At 34.2% G+C, this 21,864-nt stretch overlaps 3 protein-coding genes across 10 annotated transcripts; 1 reads left to right on the forward strand and 2 right to left on the reverse strand.

Annotated features, from left to right (window-relative positions):
• The first annotated feature begins 584 nt into the window (after positions 1 to 584).
• Positions 585 to 4,834, forward strand: LOC129876000 (ubiquitin-conjugating enzyme E2 28-like). 2 transcript variants are annotated; one of them, XM_055951277.1, is made up of 5 exons: positions 585 to 738; positions 844 to 952; positions 3,287 to 3,414; positions 4,092 to 4,196; positions 4,453 to 4,834. In XM_055951277.1, the coding sequence occupies exons 2-5, from the start codon at positions 883 to 885 to the stop codon at positions 4,594 to 4,596; spliced, it is 447 nt and encodes a 148-aa protein (XP_055807252.1). In that variant the 5' UTR covers positions 585 to 738; positions 844 to 882; the 3' UTR covers positions 4,597 to 4,834. The 2 variants fall into 2 exon arrangements, with proteins under 2 accessions (XP_055807252.1, XP_055807253.1); XM_055951278.1 differs by lacking the exon at positions 585 to 738 and having other exon boundaries at positions 765 to 952.
• Positions 4,835 to 7,827: 2,993 nt separating this feature from the next.
• Positions 7,828 to 8,962, reverse strand: LOC129876709 (arabinogalactan protein 41-like). The gene is made up of 2 exons (XM_055952203.1): positions 8,750 to 8,962; positions 7,828 to 8,122 (listed from the first exon to the last, which is right to left on the reverse strand). Exons 1-2 carry the CDS (start codon positions 8,865 to 8,867, stop codon positions 8,019 to 8,021), a joined length of 222 nt encoding a protein of 73 aa, XP_055808178.1. The 5' UTR covers positions 8,868 to 8,962; the 3' UTR covers positions 7,828 to 8,018.
• Positions 8,963 to 11,960: 2,998 nt separating this feature from the next.
• Positions 11,961 to 21,588, reverse strand: LOC129875889 (protein SUPPRESSOR OF PHYA-105 1-like). Of its 7 annotated transcripts, none has more exons than XM_055951119.1 (9): positions 21,472 to 21,588; positions 18,978 to 20,430; positions 17,366 to 17,523; positions 15,151 to 15,988; positions 14,732 to 14,878; positions 14,307 to 14,624; positions 14,160 to 14,219; positions 13,407 to 14,062; positions 11,961 to 12,985 (listed from the first exon to the last, which is right to left on the reverse strand). In XM_055951119.1, exons 2-8 carry the CDS (start codon positions 20,364 to 20,366, stop codon positions 13,874 to 13,876), a joined length of 3,099 nt encoding a protein of 1,032 aa, XP_055807094.1. In that variant the 5' UTR covers positions 20,367 to 20,430; positions 21,472 to 21,588; the 3' UTR covers positions 11,961 to 12,985; positions 13,407 to 13,873. The 7 variants fall into 7 exon arrangements, with proteins under 7 accessions (XP_055807094.1, XP_055807091.1, XP_055807095.1 ...); XM_055951116.1 differs by having other exon boundaries at positions 18,978 to 20,434; XM_055951120.1 differs by lacking the exon at positions 21,472 to 21,588 and adding an exon at positions 21,254 to 21,450.
• Positions 21,589 to 21,864: the final 276 nt, after the last annotated feature.

Consider the following 21,864-nt stretch of genomic DNA (forward strand, 5'->3'; position numbering starts at 1 on the left):
AAATGGAGCGTGTAATGAAAGATGTCTTTAATTTTTGTCATGTCGCCTTCGATTGCTCACGAAGTTGTATAGAATGTTGCCTCAAATTTATCTCTCAAGGCTTGAGGATGATATTTTTGAATTGCTTGTTAGTAGTTGATGAAAATGCCACCAACTGTCTTAGGGGCTTCATGAATGAGGTTTTCGGATTGCATATTGGAACTTGATGATTCCTCAATTTTGGATGGAATGTTGACGGAATAGCGTCTAAGTTTGATTTCTGAGAATTTGAGGCAAACTTCGATTTATTTTTTAGAGCATTAAATTGTAATGGGATCCTAGGTGTGTTTCAATACCCAGATGCAAACTTCGTGTTGTGTGTCGAAGCCTTGGAATAAAATGGAATTTTCAGGAGTGTGTCGAGATCCTCATATTTAAAACTTTTTTAAATATTAGAATTTGATTCAAATACTATTTTTTTTTTAATATTTGAGATGTTACCAAATATATTTGTAAAGTTATATGATTAAATACCACTTTTCAATTTTTTTCTAAGAATAGTTGTGACCAAACGAGTCGTATATATTATGTTTAGATTGAGACATGATTTTTGTGGGTAACTTAAAAGTATTGTTTTTAATTTCTTAAATAAAATTATATTCAAGTAGGGTCCACTTGTTTCTTTCATCATCCCTTCGTTTCCGCGTTAAAGAAGAAGGACGACCAAAAGCACTGAACATTGAAGAATCTTTCTTCTTGGTAATATATTCACGCGTTTGTTTGTATATATGTATATATAAGTTTGCAGATTCTGTTGTTTTTTCTTCATAAATTTCATCTTCTTTTGATTTGTTGTTTGTTTAGATCTCTTTCAATTGCTAGGGTTGTTTCAATTTTTCTACCATGGCTTCCAAACGGATATTGAAGGAGCTTAAGGACCTCCAGAAAGATCCTCCTACCTCTTGCAGCGCTGGTATCTCTTTTTCTGCTTAATTTATGCATTTTCTTTTTATTTTATGATTAGAGATTAGTATCTGTGTGTGTAGAGATTACGGAGTCTATGAGATTTGTAGAGTCTCTAATTTATTAGAATATTAACCTTAAAAGATTAGTTATTTAGTGTTGGTATGAAATGGACCTTATAGGGTTTTGGGGGAGGGGGGGGGGGGGGAGAATTCATTTAGCCGGCTCTATTGTCCAAGATTAGGAAGAGAACCTCTGAATTTCTTATAAGCCCTAATTTTTCATGGTATCAGAGCTAGACCCATTGGGTCTGTTGTGAGTGCCTTCGGACTGTACGGGATGTGTGAATATGCTCCCGGTCCTTGAATGTCATGCTTCGATCGGATAAAGAATGTCTGGATCCGGGCATGAGGGAGGAACTGATGATAATGGTCCCACATCGGACTGGGACGAGAACCTCGGATTCCTTATGAGGCTTGGAAAATCTTCCTCCCTTTGAGCCTTTGAGTTATCTTTTAGGGTGTGAGTTAGGCTTAAGGACTAGTTTGTCATGGTGTCAGAGCCAGACCTATTGGGTCGCACCTCTGGACTGTTCGGGGGTTATGAATATGCTCCTCCTCGTCTTTGAATGTCACACTCCGACCGGATAAAGAATGTTTGGATCCGGGCATGAAGGGGAAGTTGATGATGATGATTTCTCCCAGATGAGAGCCTGTGCTCCTTATAAGGCATGGGGAATTATCCTATCTTTGAGCTAGCTTTTGGGGGTGTGAGCTAGCCCAAGGCCTAATTTATCAGGCCCCAACTAATTTGTGTTGTAAAATTTTATTCTGCTATTTCAGTTTTGTAATTTTCCTTTGGCTTCTAGTTGATCTCTGGCATCTCAAGGCGCATGGGTCGATTATTGTATATAGGTATCTAATCTTTTTTTTTCCCCACATATAATGGCGCCTAGAATATACATGACGAATTATGGTTGTAAATAATAACTAATAATCCTCAGGCAAAAAGTTTGTGGGTTTCAGGATGCCTGATTATGCACTTGGATCTACATATCAACTGTTGAATAATGATCTCTTTGTCAAGTGTAAATTGTGAATACTTGATGCAACATGCCCAACAAACATGTGTATGGTTTTATCGGGTCATGTTGTAAACTAGAAGGAAATGTAAGTTATCCAAAAAAGAGGAAATTTTGAAGGAAGCATAAGTCGAATAATCTGTTCTATGTTGTAGTTTTCTCTGTCAGATATATCCTTTTTCTGAAAATGAGATACTTCAAACTAAACAGTTAAATCTCCAAATTTTTGGCTATCTACCTTGTGTCTTGTGGTGATAACAATCCTAAGTTACCAATCAGAGTAACAGTTTTTGTGTCAAAGGCAGCCTTCAGATCAACTAATATCGAAGTGTGTGGTTTTCCAATTTATATCCTTATTTAGAGGATGTGATGTGTATTATTGTATCTGTGTGGCGATGTAGTACTGTGCGGATGGTGCGGTTACTGGTTAGGTATTTGTAACTTGTAAACTTGGTTCAATAAGCCATCTTGCTTCAGTCAGTTGCATTCTAGATCCAAAAGAGCTATTCTGACTCCGAGGATCTAAGGTCTTGTCTCTATTTTACTCGTGAAATCAGGTTCCTTTACCTTTTCAAAATATTATATGGATATTAGCTTTTTATCTTGTGCAGAGCAAAGATATTTTGGCAGACTGCACTCTCTGATTTTAATAGAGATGCAAAAGCTTTTCTAGTGGTTTGTGCTGTCCATCATCTAAGCTTCTTTTTTATTACTCTTTTCATAATATTACAACACATGTCAAAAGCGAGAGACTGTGGCACGAAAAGATTTAGACGTGAAGGTTTTGTCTAATTGTTTCTCTTGACAGAACTTATGTAAGGACCTGATTTATTTTTCCAGTAATTGCCTGATTGGTGGATTCATGATAGAATATTATTTCATCAAGCACTCTGTTCACTCCTCCAAGTTTCCTAGTGTTAGTACCTAGTCAATGCCTTTTGGGTTCTATTTGAATCTGACTCTTGTGATAATAGATAGTCCTTGTCAAGTCATCCTGCAGATGTTTCTTTGACTATGTTGTGATTCCATCAAATCTGTTGTACTTCCATCCTGTTTTCTTTGGCTATGTTGTGATTCCATGTTTGTGCTATGGAAACAATTGCATGCTACATTTTCCATTATAGGAGGGTGTAATTTCTTTCAAGTCTAAGGGTAGGGTATCTTAGCAATGCACATGTTCTTGCATTTCTTTTCTTAGGGCATACACTACTTCACTCATCATTTCATTTTTTTAACTTCCTAACTTTTGTTGCCATGTTACAGGCCCCGTCGGAGAGGACATGTTTCACTGGCAAGCTACGATAATGGGCCCTCCAGATAGTCCTTATGCTGGGGGTGTATTTTTAGTCACTATTCATTTTCCTCCTGATTATCCATTTAAACCTCCTAAGGTATGAGATGGTTGCAAATTTCTTTTGTGAGTTGATGTATCCCTTGATCGATATTTATGCTATGAGCAGATACTGTTCTATCCTAGTTCTGTTGAAGCATTATGTTGGATTGTTGAATGTTTTCCAATCTAGCGCTTGATGAATATATTAAAAGCTGGTAATTTGGATACTTTTGTGCCATTTCCCATTGGAGCCCATTGGAGAAGTTAATCTCTGTGGTTGACTGATCCCGTGTCACCGACGGAGCCTTTACTGGTTTACTTATTTTAAGGTTCTTATATTAATTGATATGCTAAGATTTCGAAATTGATTTGTCACCTTGTTGAGGTTCATAATATTAAAACAGGGCACAACTATATTGTGATGTTGTTTACATGTTTTGTTTTTCTTTGAAACTTTTGGTGCCAGTGCCAGATTAGGCAATGAAAGTGGTCCTCATAGTTCATTCTTATCAATTTTTAGACTTAAGCTAACTAAAATTTTGTTGAGCATATGTTTGGTAACTTCAGATAAACATCTCATATATCAACGTCGTGAAAAACAATAGGATGATCAATTTGGGCTTCAGTACATCTTGTACTAATTCTGGGAGTGCATTATTGTTTATATTTTTAGCTTGTTAATTGTATTGTCCTAGTAGATGTGAATGTCTTAAATCTGTGGTTAAATCTTTGCAGGTTGCTTTTAGGACAAAGGTTTTCCATCCAAATATTAATAGCAATGGGAGTATATGCTTGGACATATTGAAGGAGCAATGGAGCCCCGCCTTGACTATTTCCAAGGTTCCTTCTCGCCTTACAACCTTGTTTGTTCGTTTTTTAAAATCAAAATAATAGGAGCACATATAATGATTGATACAGTTCAATACTATCTACATAAAACCCTTCAGCTGGAATTCTTAGAATATACTCCTGTCTTAGTTGTTCCCATGGAATCATGCTTTTCTCCAAAATGGGATCTTGCCATGTTTGACTTCACAACGTTTGTGTACATTGTATATGTTTCTTAAGGTAGGAAATGTTTCTGTATTTTCTTCAGGTTTTGCTTTCAATCTGCTCACTCTTGACGGATCCTAACCCCGATGACCCCCTCGTACCTGAGATTGCTCATATGTATAAGACGGACAGGGCAAAATACGAATCAACTGCCCGGAGTTGGACCCAGAAGTATGCTATGGGTTAAAACATTTCCTATGAGTGCTTGAATTTATGTAAAAAGAGTGAATGCGTCTGTCCTCCACCTTTTCCATCAACTTAAGTGTAGAATAGCATTAAACAATGACTCTGGAGGAAAGGCGGTGCTTTGAATTTGTTTATATAGATATACTAATATTTGAAGAAATCTGGAAAGTGTTTTATATCTGGTTTAGGATTTGTAACATTTGGTTTCACCAATTTATTTCAGGTAAAACTGTTCACTACTTAATGTCTTTATAAATTCCATACCGTCTTCATTATTTTGGTTATCTATTTGAAATTTAAAAGTTTTGAATTGAATCTTGAAATATTCCTTGTTATTTATTGTGCTTCAGTTATCACATTAGTTGTTTATGGTTGTTGCCCCTCTTTGGTATGTTATGTTATTTTTTCCTTATTATTTTCTATATCCTCTTTACTTCTGTATTGTTTTGTTAGTTAATCTGATGTTCGTTACTCGAGTCGAGGGTCTTCTGGAAACAATCTCTCTATCTTTTTAAGATAGTTGTAAGGTCTGTGTATATTTTTTTCTTGCCAAATTCTTCTTTTGGGACTATATTGGGGATTATTTATTTTGGTTATGATCATGGTTATAAATCCTAAGATTATAATTCTGGTTCTGGATAATCTTGTTTTGAACCAAACTACACTAGATAGCCATAGCATTGTGAAATGAAGTCTTTAACACCTAGTTTGGCTAAAAAAAAAAGGAGCTCAAAAGAGGGAATAGAATTGGATTCACTACCTTTCAATCAAGCATAAAAATAATTTTTCAATCGAGAATTTTGGAGCTAGACTAAATATGATATTTTGTATTACCATTATTATCTAATAAGACTCAGTTAAATATTTCAAACTCTCTGCGAGAGGAAATGATCTCTTCTAATCACTTACAAATTAAATAAAAGAAAATGACATTTTTAAATCTCTTATATATAAAAATGAATCTCTTTTTATGTAAAAATAAAGATTTCTCGTAAAATTGATACAACTAAAAATAAATTTGTAAAGTACTACAAATCCAAAACTCATGTTTTTTCATTATTATTCTTTTAGGTGGTTTTCGTTTTTAAAATTATCAACGTGACACAACTCAGACATCGCCTTTACAGTTAGGCCTACACTGAGTCCCATGCCATCACAGGGAACAAGTTCTTTGTTAGAAAAATAAATTTTGATTCTAACTTAACAATTTCAGTTAATTCAGGATGCGAGAATTATTCATGTTCATGATCGTACAAAACGATAACATGTCATTCCTTTAAGTAATGTGGGACACTTAATATCTCATTGCTCACCCAATTATGCTGGATATATGAAGCATGAACAACATAACTAGAGGATTCAATATAAGAAATTAAGAATACACATGAATTTGATTTTAATATCAGGTTAAGAAATTTGACGTTGAATTTACTTCAATCCCAAAAATTAGCCTATGTGATAAGGATTTCTTAAATAAAGAGACACCAACCCATGTTGTCGACCACTATGTGACACTCAAAAGCGTATCTAGCATTATAGTTACAGGTTCAATTGAATTCATAATTTTTGACGTGAAGTATAAATTTATGTTTAAAAATTTACTAATATTATAATAATTAGTATGTATGAATCCATAACTTTAAAAATATAACAAAGCCAATGCTAATAATTGTATAATTGAACCTATATAGTTTAAATCCTGAATCTGGCTCTAAACATTCATCATTGAACCATAGCATCTTTGTTAGTTGTTTCCCTTTTATGATAAGTTGGCATCTTGGTGGACCACCATCCAACCATAAATGGCTGGTGAGACATGCATAATATATACTCACCGCTCTTTAAAATTTACTTTTGCATTTAGTACCACTGTCAAAAGAGAATGACTTTTGACTTTGGTATTACTTTGGGACATTTATAATGTGCTCCTTGGGGTTTAAATACACAACTTGCCTATTTCTCCTATTTGGGAACCGGATCTAAAGGCACAAATCGCACTAAGCAAGCTTTATGCGACAAACTCGACCCAATAAGCCAGCATACCTCCTGTTATCACAGTTAGAGGTGTACATGGATCGGGTTGGTTCATATTTTTTACAAATTAAACCAAATCATTTGTGTCGGGTTATTAAATATATAAACCAAACCAAACCAATAAAAGTCGGGTTTTTTGATATCAATTTTTCTCGGGTTTTTCGAGTTTTTTTGGATTTCTCGAGTTTTTCATAGTATCTAATAAAAAGCACAGAGAAGTGCTTCTTAAAAAGAATTCTAGTACAAAATATCAACATATAAGATGGAGGCAGAACATTGTTTGAAGTTTTAACTTTATAATATAACTTTATAAGATGAGCTTTTTTTTGTATATTATTTAGATGAGCTTCTCAAGTCCAAATCTAAATGTAAGAAAGAAAACAAAAATTATGAAAAAAAATTTAAAAATATTTATAAATTACATTTTAATAAATATTTTTTATGTATAACATAATTTAAAAGTAGTATATCTATAATCGGGTCGGTTTGGGTTCGGTTTGACTTTTTTTAATTAAAACCAAACCAACCCTATAATGGTTGGATTTTTTTTCCAAAAACCAAACCAAGTCAAACCAAACCACTAGTCGGTTTTTTTTTCTGGTTTGGTTCGGTTTGTCGGTTTGGTTCGGTTTATCGGTTTGCCCTGTACAGCCCTAATCACAGCCAAGAAATTTAGAACTTGAGACCTTCATTATGTAACTATGACTTCTAACGTTACTAATGGACAAGTAGACATTTTAACTATCAAAAACTTGAACAAATAGACACATTTTCGTCCTACATGGTAATTTTGTATCCTACGTGTATTGTGCCACGTAGGACACATGTGTCTATTTGTTCAATTTTATACAAATTTATATACCTACTTGTGCATACCCAAAGTTAGAGGGCATAAATGTCATCTGAAACCAAGTTAAATGACATATTTATTTATGTATTATGACAATTATAATTATTGAGATCTATTTTGCACTCTCCTAACAGCACAATCGACCGCTCTACTAGTTTGCTACTAAGGAACAACAGTTCAGGTAAAAAGCATCCAATTCCATATCTTAAAACAAAAGAGTTACAACTAGATAATAGGGCACAGGGGAAAGCTAGTTGAAAATGTATAAAATACCCTGTTAGGGACAAATCGATTCGTCACTTTATAAAGTATTTTCAAACTTGAGATACCTCTTGATGGAAATAGGAGAAGGAGCAACCACAAACACAACATATATAGATATAATTTTGTGTTATTACCAATAATACATGAATGAATTTGTTAATATAACCCCTATTTTTTAACTTTCTAATTCCCACTCACATTGCAAACTAAAAGATAAAGAAAATAAAAAATAAAGAAATTTAGACCTAATTCTAAATAATATTTATGAGACGAATTTAGAAGAAGGTGTAGGCAGAAGCATCCATAGGGTGGATAAGATAGGTAAGAACTAAAGCCAGCAGCATCAGCACATATGCAATTCCTTGATCAATTGTTGTTCCTGAAAATTGTAAATGATTTTAAAAGAATGCAACTGTCAAAAATACTAGTGTTACTGGAGATTGGAATCCTATAATGGTTGGCAACTTCACCTTTCATGACTTGAAGTCAGGATTTCGAGTTTAATCTTTATATACACGCAAAAAAAAAAAGCAAAACTATTCAAAACTCACCACATCTAAATTCTGAATCTGTCACTGCAATCTAGATACGCAGAGAATCCAAAAATGTAACATAAAGATCATGTGGAATTAATTTCACGTGTGGTCATTAAATTTTACCCATTATATTAGTAAAGTTACAAACCTTTTATTCATGTGGTTACTAAAAGTCACTGAACTAACAAAACTTTTTTTTTATATATATTATTAAAGTGATTAAACTTTACTCATTATATCAATAAATATAATTCAATGACAATGCCTGAAATCAATCCTATAGAGAGATGTATGTATTGTAAGAAGATTATACTCCTAGAAAATATGGAATTAGCTTTGGAATTTGTCAGTAATCCTTAGCTTTAAAAGGCATCGCTAAATAAGATTAATATAAATTTTGTATTGTTTAGCTACAAAATTTTGTCTCTCACTGTTCGTGTTCGTGAAGAAATGGGAATAGTGGAACATACCATCACTGGCTGGTGCAGGAGCAGGTGCAAAATCCTGAGCCTGTGCAAAGGGAATTATAGTGACCAATGCCACAATTACAAAGATGGTCAATCCAACAACAACTCTAGACAGTGCCATTATCACAAAAAATCAAAATCAAGATTGACCCTTCTTGGCACCTAAGAAAATTTAAAGAGATGAAAATTAAAGATTTGATTGGGGTTGATATTGGAGAGGAAAGAGGTTTATATATATGTAAATATTGTACTATATAGGTTACCAGTTGTTCCAAGGCTCCTTCAAATATTGTACTATATATTATATTATATTATATTATATTATATTATATATTTTAATTTTATGCATCATAATATTATTCTTTGTTATTGGCGGTCCATTCTTGAATTATATGATGGGGTCTATCATATAATATGATGCTTTGTAAACCATGTGCCACCTACTTCTCTCCACTCTGTCAAACTTTGTCTATCTGATTCCTTTTCCATAAAAAGTGACCTCTCTTATCGTTTATTTTGTATGTTCCAATTTATATGATGATATTTTAAAAAGATTTACATATATCATTTTTGTCTAATAAAAGTAAAAAGTTGATTTTAAATTTATTTTTAAAAAAATTTATTAAAAAAAATAATTCTTATAAAGGTATATTTGATTCATCTCACATATAATTTTTTGGATTTTTTTAATTTAACGACTAATTTAAATTTATTATTTTGATGATTAAATTTATTTTTCTCACTATTTTTCTTATAAAATTTATTATATATGCCCCAATTTTTATTTTACAGATACTTAAATTAAATTACAATATATAAGAAAAAAATAGTTTTAAATTAGAATATAGAAGCAAAAAAATTAATTTTAAATTTTTTTCTCTTTTTTCGGTCACACTTTTTTTTTATTTCTCTTATTTTTAACCAAACAATGAAAGAAAAAAATGAAATAAGAATAAGAAACTCAAATAATGATAATTAAAGAAGTCAAAAATAATTCATGTGTGAAAAAGATTAAATATACCTCTAACTTTGCTAGAAAAGAAATTCATGTATGGGTATATTTTTTTTGTTTTACTTTTTCAAAAAAAAATTATACCCCACACATGATTTTTTTCAAAAATTAAAAATAAAAATAAAAAAATTTCTTAAGATGAAAAGGGTATATGTGAGCCACTTTTATAACAATGAGAATATATGTGAGCCACTTTCATAATAAGGAGTATATTAGCTTTAAATGACAAAGTTGAGAGATACTTCAGGATTTTTTCTCTTTTAAAAATATACAATGATGTTCGAAAATAGAAAGATCGATGAAGATATCACACATTATATTGAAGCGGAATAAATGAAATGGAGGTTCACATTCGATGTTCTATGTGATAAAAATATGTCGTTGAGCTTCAAAGGCAAGTTTTATAAAGTAATAATGAGAACGATTTTACAGGGTTGGGTACCAATTATTTAGAACTCTATCCGTTCAAAAAATATAGATAACAGAAATGAGGATGCTTAGATGAATGCATGAGCATACTAGGAGAGACAAGATTAAGAACGACGATATAAGTGGCAAGGTTGGAGTGGCTTCCTTGGTGGACAAGATGTGGAACACAAAATTGAGATGATTTGGACATGTGAAGAGGAGTGTTGATGTCTCAGTAAGAAGGTGCAAGAGGTTGACAGTGATCGATAGGTCTAAGGAGAGCTAAAAATCGAAAAAGAATTAGAAAGAGATAATTAGAGAGGACATAACACATATTTAGCTCATCGAGAAAAGAATTAGTAACTTTACACGTCTCGTTTTGTCTTTCCTAAAAAAATGAACTTTTATATTAAGTGGATCCAAATAAGTCATATTATTAAGAGTAAATTAGAATGTTAATTTATAATAATTTTCGATAAATATGCCAATATTTGTATTGAAATAGATTGAAAATAAAAGGCATAATACATAAATATGTCATTTAACTTGGTCTCAATTCACATTTATGCCCTCCAATTTTGAGTGTGCGCAAGTAGATAGTTAAACTTGTATAAAGTTGAACAAATGAACATATATGTCCTACATAACATCCTACATGACAATTTGCGGCCTACATGGTGTCATACATATATCATGCCACGTAAAACTCATGTGTTTACTTGTTCAACTTTATACAAATTTAAGTGTCTACTTATGCACACCTAAAATTGTAGAGCATAAATATAAAATAAAACCAAATTAAATATATATTTATGTATTATGTCAAAATAAAATATGTCATAAAAATTAGAATAGATGGACTGATTGATTAGACACACAATTTAAAATGTTGGTATCAATAAAAGAAATAATGTCGAAGTAATGATTCAAAGTTAGTTTAATAACAGAACATCACCAATAATTAAAATTTGAATAATTTAATGAATTCATATCATTGAGAGCTTGAAAAGTTGTTTTAGAAAGATGAAATTATGTGTTTTCTTTTATTTTTGTTAACAAGGAAGTTTTAAAAAAGGCATAATACATAAATATGATCCTTGACTTGGCTTCAATCGGTAATTATGATCTCTAACTTTACTAATGAATAAGTAGGCACTTTAACTATCCAAAACTTGAACAAATAGACACATTCATCTTACATGACATTCTACATGACAAATTTGTGTCCTATGTGCCGTCCTACGTGTATTATGACACATAGGACATGTGTGTCTACTTGTTCAATTTTATACAAGTTTAAGTGCCTACTTGTGCATACCCAAAGTTGGAGGACATAAATGTGGAATGAGACAAAGTTAAAGGGCATATTTATGTATTATGCCTTTAAAAAAAGTCCATATGTAGCAACTTTAGAGATGTGTTAGGTACGGAGAAAAATATTTTTCAATTTTTTTTTACTAGTTAAGGTCAAATTAAGATATATATCTATGATATTATATATAAATTAAACTCGCATCATTGGCTTGAAAGTCCATGAGTTATAGTCGCTGGCGATTCATTATTTTTTAACGTCTCTAATTTAAAATCAAACATGAAACTATGATTTCATTTGGATCCTTTATGAAGATGAGTCAATTTTAGAAATTTAAAATGTGAATAAAATTTGGTAAACAAAAAATAGAATGTGGTTGGAGATGGTCTAACACGTAGAAATAACACTTACTGATCATTTTTACTCTCCAAATATAGAGAATAAAGAGTAAAATAGAATTTGATTAAAGATGGTCTAACACGTAGAAATAGCACTCACTGAACACTTTTCGGCTCTGTCTTCAAGAAATAGTCACTCATACAGTTGTTAATTCCACAAATTCTGGAACTCCAAAACAATTTGAAATTCTTGGACATTGACAATTTTTCAATTACAGAAGCTAAAAAATAGCTACAACATTGGAAATAGCAATAACTAAATGAGGACCAACACTTCAAATGTTGCCAATGAAGTAAATTTGACTGAGATATCAATCAGACAACAGCAACAGTTGCACTACACTCAGGTTCCCAACATTTAAGCCTAAGCAATATATCGACAACTTATCGAATTTAATAACTAGGAAGAGCAGACAAGCAGCTAACATGGCATGCATGACTAAGTTGTTTTTCTAACTGTTTTTCCAGTAATTCATGTGCTGATTCCTACTGGAGTTGATCTACTGCTTCCAGATTGCAAGAAGCATGGAATATTTCCACTCAAAGATGATCGAGGAACGAAGTGTATCAAGTTTCCTAAGAAGTGGCGCACAGTTCGCGGATGATATGCTTTGAGGTTTTAACAGGGAGAGTTGCTTTTGAAGACAATCAAGAGAGATGTGGCGAAACATGACAGGACCCACCAAAGTATGTGACAAGCTTGACAGAGTCGTCTTGACACAATGATCCAATCAATAGACAGGTTTCTCATCCATCTGCAGGATTTTCGGCTATGTAAAGAGGTTGTTAGTGATAAACTCAGAGCACAGCCAAATGGATTCGCCATTACTGCCAGTTTGAGTACCAGTGAAATCAAGGCTGGGATATTACAGAGCTTTTCTTCCCTGGAAATTCTGTTCTGATGCTTTACCAGTCGCACATACTTCTCCAAATGTTCGCTCACAAGGTGACTGAGAAAGAATGAAGTAACATAAGTCACGGAGACAAATTCTGAATCAGTACGTGGCATGTGATGCTGCTTTAGCCTGTGGAACGGCAGATAACCCACTTAGATTACCAACTGAAAAGAAGTGGAATATGTCTACCCATACTATGGAGCAAGAGACGATCTGCAAATGTCAAAGCAAGTAAAACCTTAGCCTTTTGGATCTAGAGCTATTAACTGCAGCATTATAGCTAATATTTCTTAGATTAAAGGTCACTTTATATTTGCTCAAAACATCTTCAAGAAAAACTTTAAGGAAAGTATTGTAAACTTTCAGTCTGGCTTATTGCAGCAACTGGAAGGAGATTTTAAGAAAGTGATATCATTTATGCACAAATGGAAGGTGAAAACGCCAAGGATTAAGACCCGTAGAGTTCTGTCTCTAACTTTCAAGTTCCACTTGTCAAATGACAAATACAGGGTGGGCTCGACTTGCAAAAATGTTAGATAATTAAAAGGGATGTAAGGGTTGGAATAGAGAGGTGTTTGGGAGAATCTAGGTGAACATGAAAGACCTCATAATTGCAAATATTTGTGATTCATACCTCAGCTTGGCAAATCCAATCATGCAAAGCATACTCTCTAACTGGTTTCTCAAATTTGCTGATGTCATTTTTTGCAAAAGAAGCAGTGAAGGAGGCCACAACTACCGCTTCATCTCCATTTCTATTTATCCAGAAGAACTCTCGAGACAGGCGAGGAGTACATTAGTGTTGTCTCCTATTCTGAAGTCCATTCCATTTATCCGTGACTATTGACTACAAATTCAGCTTCAATGTTCGACATCCAGATTTATCAATCCCGAAATGTTGAAAACATTGTGTTCATAGAAAGAAACTTCTGTGCTTTGGACCAATTTAGTAACATGTCAAAGGAACTACAAATCTTAACAACTTATTTTAGAATATACCTAAAGTGCCTTAATTTTTCTTAATTCCGTCTGAATCTAGGTGTGGAAAACACATCTGCCAGCATGGTACAAATTCAGAAGATAAGGATGATGAGCTTTAATTCACACCAAACGTAACAGCTTTACACATCCAGTTGAGTTTGCCGAAACAACCATATTAGATTTTCTTCTCCAGCAAACACTTGAAACAAATTGCCCATTAGACTCACCGTCATTGCCAGAGCTAGGATCAACAGTTCCAAATTTATAAGAGGTAATTGGCATTGGTAGAGATCTATGATAAGCATATACCTGCAAAAAGAATGTTAACGTAAAGAAAGAGATGGATACTTTTACGGGAAGTTGAGCCTACGGTTTAACATAAGAAAAATGATGAAATATGAAGTACCTCATTAGATTCAGAACCACATGCAATGTACCCATCTAAAACTGATAATCCCACAAAGTTCTGTACAAAGCTAAAAAGGAGAGTAAATGAAATTGAACAACCTGTAGTATTGAGATGTTCATCATAGAGAAAATGTCCTCTATTTACCTTTTCATTGGTGTGTCCCTTGAAAGTCAAGCTGCAGGCATTTGAGGACAATCCTTCCAAACTTGTTCTCTTTAGGTCCCATAGCTTTAGCGTGTTATCTGTGGATGCAGAAACCAGGGTACCATAATCTAAGAATTTTACATAGCTAACTGCCTTCTCATGTCCAGATAATGTGCACCACGGAATCCTAGTATGGCGAAGATCATAGCAGTAGATTTTGTAATCAGCAGATCCGAAAGCCAACAGATGAGAGGAGTAAGCAGAAAACTGCACACAGCATATGTTGGCAGGATTCCAGATTGTATCCACAGAACTCCTCTGCCAAATGAAATGGATCAAACTCTTTGTTTGTGTTTCCATAGATCAAAAGTAAATGAAGATATCAACTTCATGAAAAAGTAGCAACGCAGGATCGGCTAAAGTACCTCATTAATATTCCACACTTTTACAGAACAATCATCACTTCCAGTGGCAAACTTTGTTGGATCCACTTGACAAAAATCAACAGACCAAGCCCTCTTCTGGTGCTCTGTATATTGTGAAAATTCTTGACCTGTGCTTGCATCCCACATCTAGATTCAAAATATTTACACCAAGATCATGTTAACAAAATGAATGAAATACTCAACTTCAACTGCAAGCATGTGTTAGGTAGTTGATATACCTTTAATGTGATATTTAATGCACTTAATAGCTAGGAAATTATTCTCTTACATTCTCCTATGAAAAGGTAATGCCTTGAGTATTTACAGGCTAGTCAAATAATGGGTAAGACTTAAAATTATTGCCATAGTTCATGAAGATTCAAAAGCTCTTTAACAAGTTAAGCCAAACAGGTACACACCTTGACTACGCCATCATAGTCAGTTGAAGCCAAATAGTTCCTCATATATTTATTCCACGAAACACAGCTAAGCTTAGATCGGTTTGACATCTCAGCCACAGGATATTGAAGATCCGCAGATTCATCCAAAAGTGAAGCAAATGCAAAGATTTTGATTTTCTTTGAGACACCAGCTGCAGCTATATAGTCCTCTTCATGATCAAAACAGAGGGAGCAGATCACATTTGTAGAGTTGAGAAGATCACCATTTCTTAATGTCCCATATTCCTCAAACTTGCAGTAGCGAGCATATTTACAAATACCTTCAAAGAAGGCTCCAACATGATCAACAGATTTTAGAATTGGCTCCGCCGCTTTTGTTGAAACCCCGAACAACCTGTCACGACTTGTCAACAAATCTGTGTCTGTTCGACCTATTGTATCATTTTCTGCAAGTTGAATTTGGGACCTCATGCAGAAGTAAGCACTTTCAAGCTGAGAAATATTCTTCATCAGCTTTTCATTGCTCATATTTGTAATAGAAAACGATCTAGAAATACAGTCAGTCGAATTAAGATGTTTTAAGTAGGATCCTTGCCGCATATTATTGAAGTCTGTCTCCAACCAATCTGAATTTCTAAGGACCTCCTTTTTCTTAACATCCTTGATATCAGCTTCTAGGCACTCTATTCTTTGTAATAACTTGGAGGTATTATTCTGCTTTTCCTCCTGCAGTGAAACTAGGAAATAGAGCAAGACGTCTGAATCAGGGTCATCATCCTTCTCAATAAATGATGGGACACCATCTATTTTGCATACTTCTTCAGCTCCAAAAATTAATTCAGACTGCAAGATTTCCCTACAAAGATAAGTTGTATTGTAAATGCGATTACAAATAAAACAAATTAACTTGAGGATATTTACAAATTTGCTGTGCCTGAGCTTCTAGCAATTAGAGAAGTTAAAACTCACTACGACAAAGCTATAAGGTTACCAGCACAAAAGGGAAACATCTATTGATCAGAAGGACAAATAGCAGGCTAGAAGTGACACTAACTATTAAAGAACAATAACCAATTTTTAAAAATGCCTTTTCCCTCGATCCTAATTAATGGCAGATAGTTTGCTATTTATTTCCCCCATCACAGAAATACAACTCTTCTCTGTCCAAAAGCTGTACTACTTAGGACCCAAAAAATAGTTTTACTAACTCTTAAAGCTTGACAGGCAACAAGGTGCATTAGCCAGTACACCACTTGGGATTATGAAAACATTATACGGATAGCATCAAACTGATTCCACGCTAAAATAATTTGAGAGTACAAGCTCTAACCTAGTGGTGTAATATCTTCTCCTCCCTCTATTTCAATTTATGTGAACCTATTTGACTGGGCATGGAAAAAAATGAAGACTTTTAAAACTTGTTGTCATAAACATGCCATAATGTTTGTGTAGTTATAAGACTTTCGAACTTGTGTTCTTAAACATGTCATAACGTTTGTTTGGTTATAAGACTTTATAAACGTGTGTTCTTACACATGCCATAACATTTGTGTGGATACAAAATTTTGTCACTAAGAGTACAACAACAACAACAACAAACCCAGTATAGTCCCACCATGTGGGGTCTGGAGAGGGTAGAGTGTACGCAGACCTAACCCCCATCTTAAAAGGTAGGGCGGCTGTTTCCGAAAGACCCTCGGCTTAAGAGAGAAGAACAAGGGAGGAGAAACAAAGAAAACAAGACATAGGTTAGTAGAGCCAGGCATATAGCAAACAATATAAAAATATGAATAACGAGAGCGATAAAGTCAGGGTACATATTTAGAAAGAGGTCATTTTCTATTTTAAATAGACTAATAAGGACACGGTCACATAAACTGGACAGAGGGAACATATAACAAGGTGACAAGAGAAGGCTAAGATGCCTCAACCCCCAAAGAACTCCACCATCTCTGATTATTATCGAGAAGTCTCGAACACAAAACCAGTTTCTAACCCGAAAAGGAAAAAGAGCATAATAGTTATGACAATATCATCCTACGAGGAATCTGTCATTGCCAAAAACTGGAAATGCATTGTGAGTTCACTCAGAGCATCACAATGTTTTCCACATAACCTATTTTAGGATACTGTATTGCTGGCTGTCTTGCAGGTACGTCAACGTTGACTTGTTTCAGCAAAGTCCAAATAGCAGAAAATAATATTGCATAACAAATTAGAAACATAACAATACCTTGTTGTAGGACGAGAAGAAGGTACAGGATGAAGAAGCAAAAAGCAAAAGCCAACTTCCTTGGGATTTTGAGAAAGGAAATTTGAAGGCAAAATGCGACTTTGCAGATTCAACATTGCTGTGGAATGTGCCGCTGGTGATTCAAAACAGCAGAGCAGCTAAAAGAAACAACAGGAATTAGTAAGAGTAACGATAATTTATCTCACCCCATTGGCAAAGTGCATTATGAAACAAAAAGCCAGTTCCCACACCCAATCTAAAAGAATCAGGACGAAAAAATCATTCCATATATTTGCCCAGAGGAAAATAAGAAATATTGAAAATTAAGAAAAGAAGCCACAAAGGAGAACTGATAAGGGGTGCAGCTGAATCAAGATAATGACTGATTCATTGCATTAATGACTCTGCATCAAATTTTAGAGAAGAACAACAGGCTCATTTGGAAAATATTTGGGAGGTGCTCTCGCATGCCTTCTTCCTATTCAACAACCTGAGAGAGCATTGGAGCATCTAAGGGTAAAATCTCAAAAGTCTATTTAGAAAAGACAGCACATCAGGACTGGAATATTCTAGTACAAAGATCCAGTAGAGTGGGTCAGCAAAAGTTTCATAAAAGCATATGATTCCAAAAATCTTAATTATATTGATTTTAATTCCATTTCTTAAAAGCTCAAGAAGCAAATTGATTCGGAGAAGTGCTACAAGGAGATAGAGTAGGTGATTCATCAGAAAAACACTTTCCTTCTTTTTTTGGTGTTTTCTTTCTTGTTTTTTTGGGATGTATGTATCTTCTTCTTTTTTGTGAGAAAGGTAATTGTATTAGACAAGCAGCACTAAGTAGGTGCCGAAGTGTATATAGGTGAGCAAAAAGCAAAAGAAAAATCACTTACCAATCTTATAAAAATTTTAAGAGGCTAAGTATGGATTCTGCCTCATTTAATAATTCTTCTTAGACCAAAAAGAAAATAAAAGTTCAAAGTTAAACTTGATCTGTTGGATGAGTTGGCTTTATCTTCAAAACATCTGTTCCTTTCGTTCCAAACAAAAACAGTGAATGTGTGTATTGTCATTATACCAACATTTGAGATCATCTTGGATTCTGTTTCGACATAAAGTCAACATCTAGCATGCCAAAGATATTTCAAGAATTATTACACCTCACTGTTGTGTGTTATAGAAGTTCTGACCATAACTGTAAAATTTTTCTATATTCGAGAGAAAGGTAGTTGTATTATAAAAAAATCCTTTGATAATCTAATAGGGATTCTCAGAGGCTAAGAATTGATTCGGCATCATTCAAAAACTCCACCCTACACCAAAAAGAGAACAAAGTATACAATAAAACTTGATCTGTTGGATTGTGTTTTCTGTATCTTCAAAATATCTACTGTTTCTTTCCCTCCACACTGTCCACCATCTATTTATATGTGACATTAATATTATATTGTGAACTTTTAAGGTGTATAACTATTGCTTAATATGGATTGCACTTGTGAAAACTGAAGCTAAGTTCGTGTCTAAGAGGAGAGACAAATGAACAGAAGAAAAAAGAAAGAGAATTTGTTAATGGTTTGAAGTAAAATGAGTATGAACCCAGCAATTAATTACCCACCTCAAAGAAAAGAACCCCGAGACTGTAGATATTAGATGATGCTAGGCTTTCGTGATTGAGTTCTTCAGGACAAGTGTACCACTTCTTTTCTAATTGATCAAAGTCAGACTCCAGTAGACACCCTGCCTTAAATGATGTGCCTTCATCATGAGAACAAGAATGAGCATTGGTTTCACTATAAATATCTCTAACAACACATCTGGAAACATATTCAGGCTGCTTTCTCATCAAGTCCACGTTGACCTTCTGCTGCTTTGAACCCAAGTTACTTTTAGCATGCATTTCCATGTTGGATGGCCTTTTTCCATTAGTATTAAGGTTCACAACATACATGGAGTCTATCTGGACAGATGGACCAATATATTTAACACCATTAGGTGACAATAAAATGAAACAGGAAGGCCGTATATCCTGGAATGCAATTCCTTCAGAGTGCGCAATATCGATTAACTTCACTATCTGCCGGAATATGTGAATCCTCTCAGTTTTGTTTATCTGTGAGCCCATCGAGTTTAACCACTCTCTCAAGCTAACTCCATTGTAAGTTGAAGTGGGTCTTCGGTGATCGCTACGAGTAAAGGATGCTTGATTAGAATTAGCACCTTGCTTAAACAATGCATCAGATGATAACATTCTTGTGGAAGCTTGCTCAAACTCATTCTTATTCTGCAGATTAGAGGCAGTATAAACTTCTTTATGAAGTGCAGAGCCTTTTGGTAAAACATCTTTTCCTTTAAGAGACCGATTAGCAAAAAACTGAGAAAAGCTAGATGTAGATAAAAGTTTTGATTGACTATTTCCCGGAAGTAATATATTGCTTGGGATGATTAAGTTATGGTCTTCTGTTGATTGGGAAGATACCGCACTAGAGCCTTCTTTGATATCTTTGCTGGATGCATTCTTCGGCATTTTCAGTGCTAGCAAATTTATTCCTGGCAACTCCTTGGAACTTAATTGCTGACCAACCGCCTTGTCCGTGGATGAAGGATTGCCATCCCCCTTCACACTTCTAGAGCCACCCCCCAACTGATAGAAACATTGCCACTGAATTAGTGGTTTTTGATTGGTTTCTCGATTATTGGAGCATCTAAAAGAAGCTGGTTCAGAAATTTTGTGATTACACAATTTTTCAATTGCGAGCCTTGAACTATTCAATGAGTAAGAGCTTGAACCGTGGGGCTGAGGATCCTTCATGGACATTACATTTTTGTTCATGCCATCATTCTCCAACATCCCTGAACTGGCAGAAGTTGATCCCTCCGGCAACTCATGACTGGTAGATGTACACTTTCCTGTTGATGGTTCACCAGAAATATCACTCTCCCTCATTCTAGATACCACATTCGCAGCTACATCATTTGCCTCTACTTCCTCCTTTGACTTATCCATATATTCCAAATGGACTCTTTCAATTAAATACCAGCTGCATTGAGCAGTAATTACCCCTTGGGGACTGGCTGAAATAAAACAAAGTACTTTGTAGTTAGCACAAGTTTCTTATTCTTTAACTTCATTCTTTTATTAAGACACGCGGAATTTCTAGGTACAAAGGGAAAAGGGCGCAAAATATCTCTCAATATCTTTCCTCCTCCACCTAGTCAAGTTAGTCAAAGGACATCTGCCAGAATTAAGATTTACAACGACATACCCAATGTAATCCCCACAAGTGGAGTCTGCGGGAGGGTGGTGTGTGTGCAGACTTATCCCCTACGTTGTTATGAAGATAGAGAGGGTATTTCCAATAAATCCTCGGCTCAAGTAGCATATAAAAATCAAGTATGCAAAGCAAATATAGTAGCAAATTAAAACACTGAACATATCAATATTAGCACCACTAAAGAAGAGAGAAAAGAATATCCCATGATCATAACTTAAATGTCAATACATGGAATACACAACTATACTAGTTTTGATTACTTTGACTTTCTATGAATGCTCATGTATTATAAGTAAATCCACAACCTACAACAGCATACGCAATGTAATCCCACAAGTGGGATCTGGAGAGCGCGTGGGATGTAGGCAAGTTACCCTTACCTACCCTTACCTAGGAGCCTATTTCATAACCACAACCTAACAGGCATAATTGATAAAAAGGGGGTAAAAACAATCTGACATTTTCATTTCAGTATGAAACCAAAATCAAGAACAAGGCAATACCCAATTATACAATTTATCACATTTGGGGAAAACAAACTCAAGAAGGTGAAACACTAAAACCAAACAAAGAAATCCAAGAAAGATGCAAACTGAAAAAAGTTCAATTTTTTTTTTACCAAATCTTAAAGCAAAACCCACAAACTGGAAATCAAAAGAGTTGCCTGAAAATTTTGAAATGGGGAAAAAGGGCACTCTCCCCAAGAATCGGATTCCATTATAGTTTTATCACTATTCAAGATTATAATCAAAACAATACTCCATTTCTTTAACAGCACAACAAGAAATTTTGTGCTGTGCAATTATTTGTGCATTACTTTACAGTATAGATATCTACCTGAAAAAGATGATTGATGAATCAGTCAGTCATCCCACTTGGAAAAAAATAATTGTTTTCGCGAAATAATGTCTTGTTAAGGGCTGTTTGGCATGAATTTCAGATATTGTTTTCGCCGGAATTGTGCTTGTTAAGGGCTGTTTGGCATGAATTTATAAAATTTTAAAAAATAAAAAGGAAAAAGGGTTGATATCTAATATACTCTCGTTATGAAAGTGACTCATATATATTTTTATTATTATATAAATGGCTCATATATATCATTTTTCTCTAATGAGAGTGAAAAAATTAATTAAAAAATTTTTATTTGAAAAAATATTTCATATAGGGGTATATTTGTTCCTTCTCACATATTTTTTTTGACTTTTTTGATTAAATGAGTGGGCAAAAAAA

Source organism: Solanum dulcamara, chromosome 12 (genome assembly GCF_947179165.1).
Source record: "Solanum dulcamara chromosome 12, daSolDulc1.2, whole genome shotgun sequence".
NCBI lineage: Eukaryota > Viridiplantae > Streptophyta > Magnoliopsida > Solanales > Solanaceae > Solanum > Solanum dulcamara.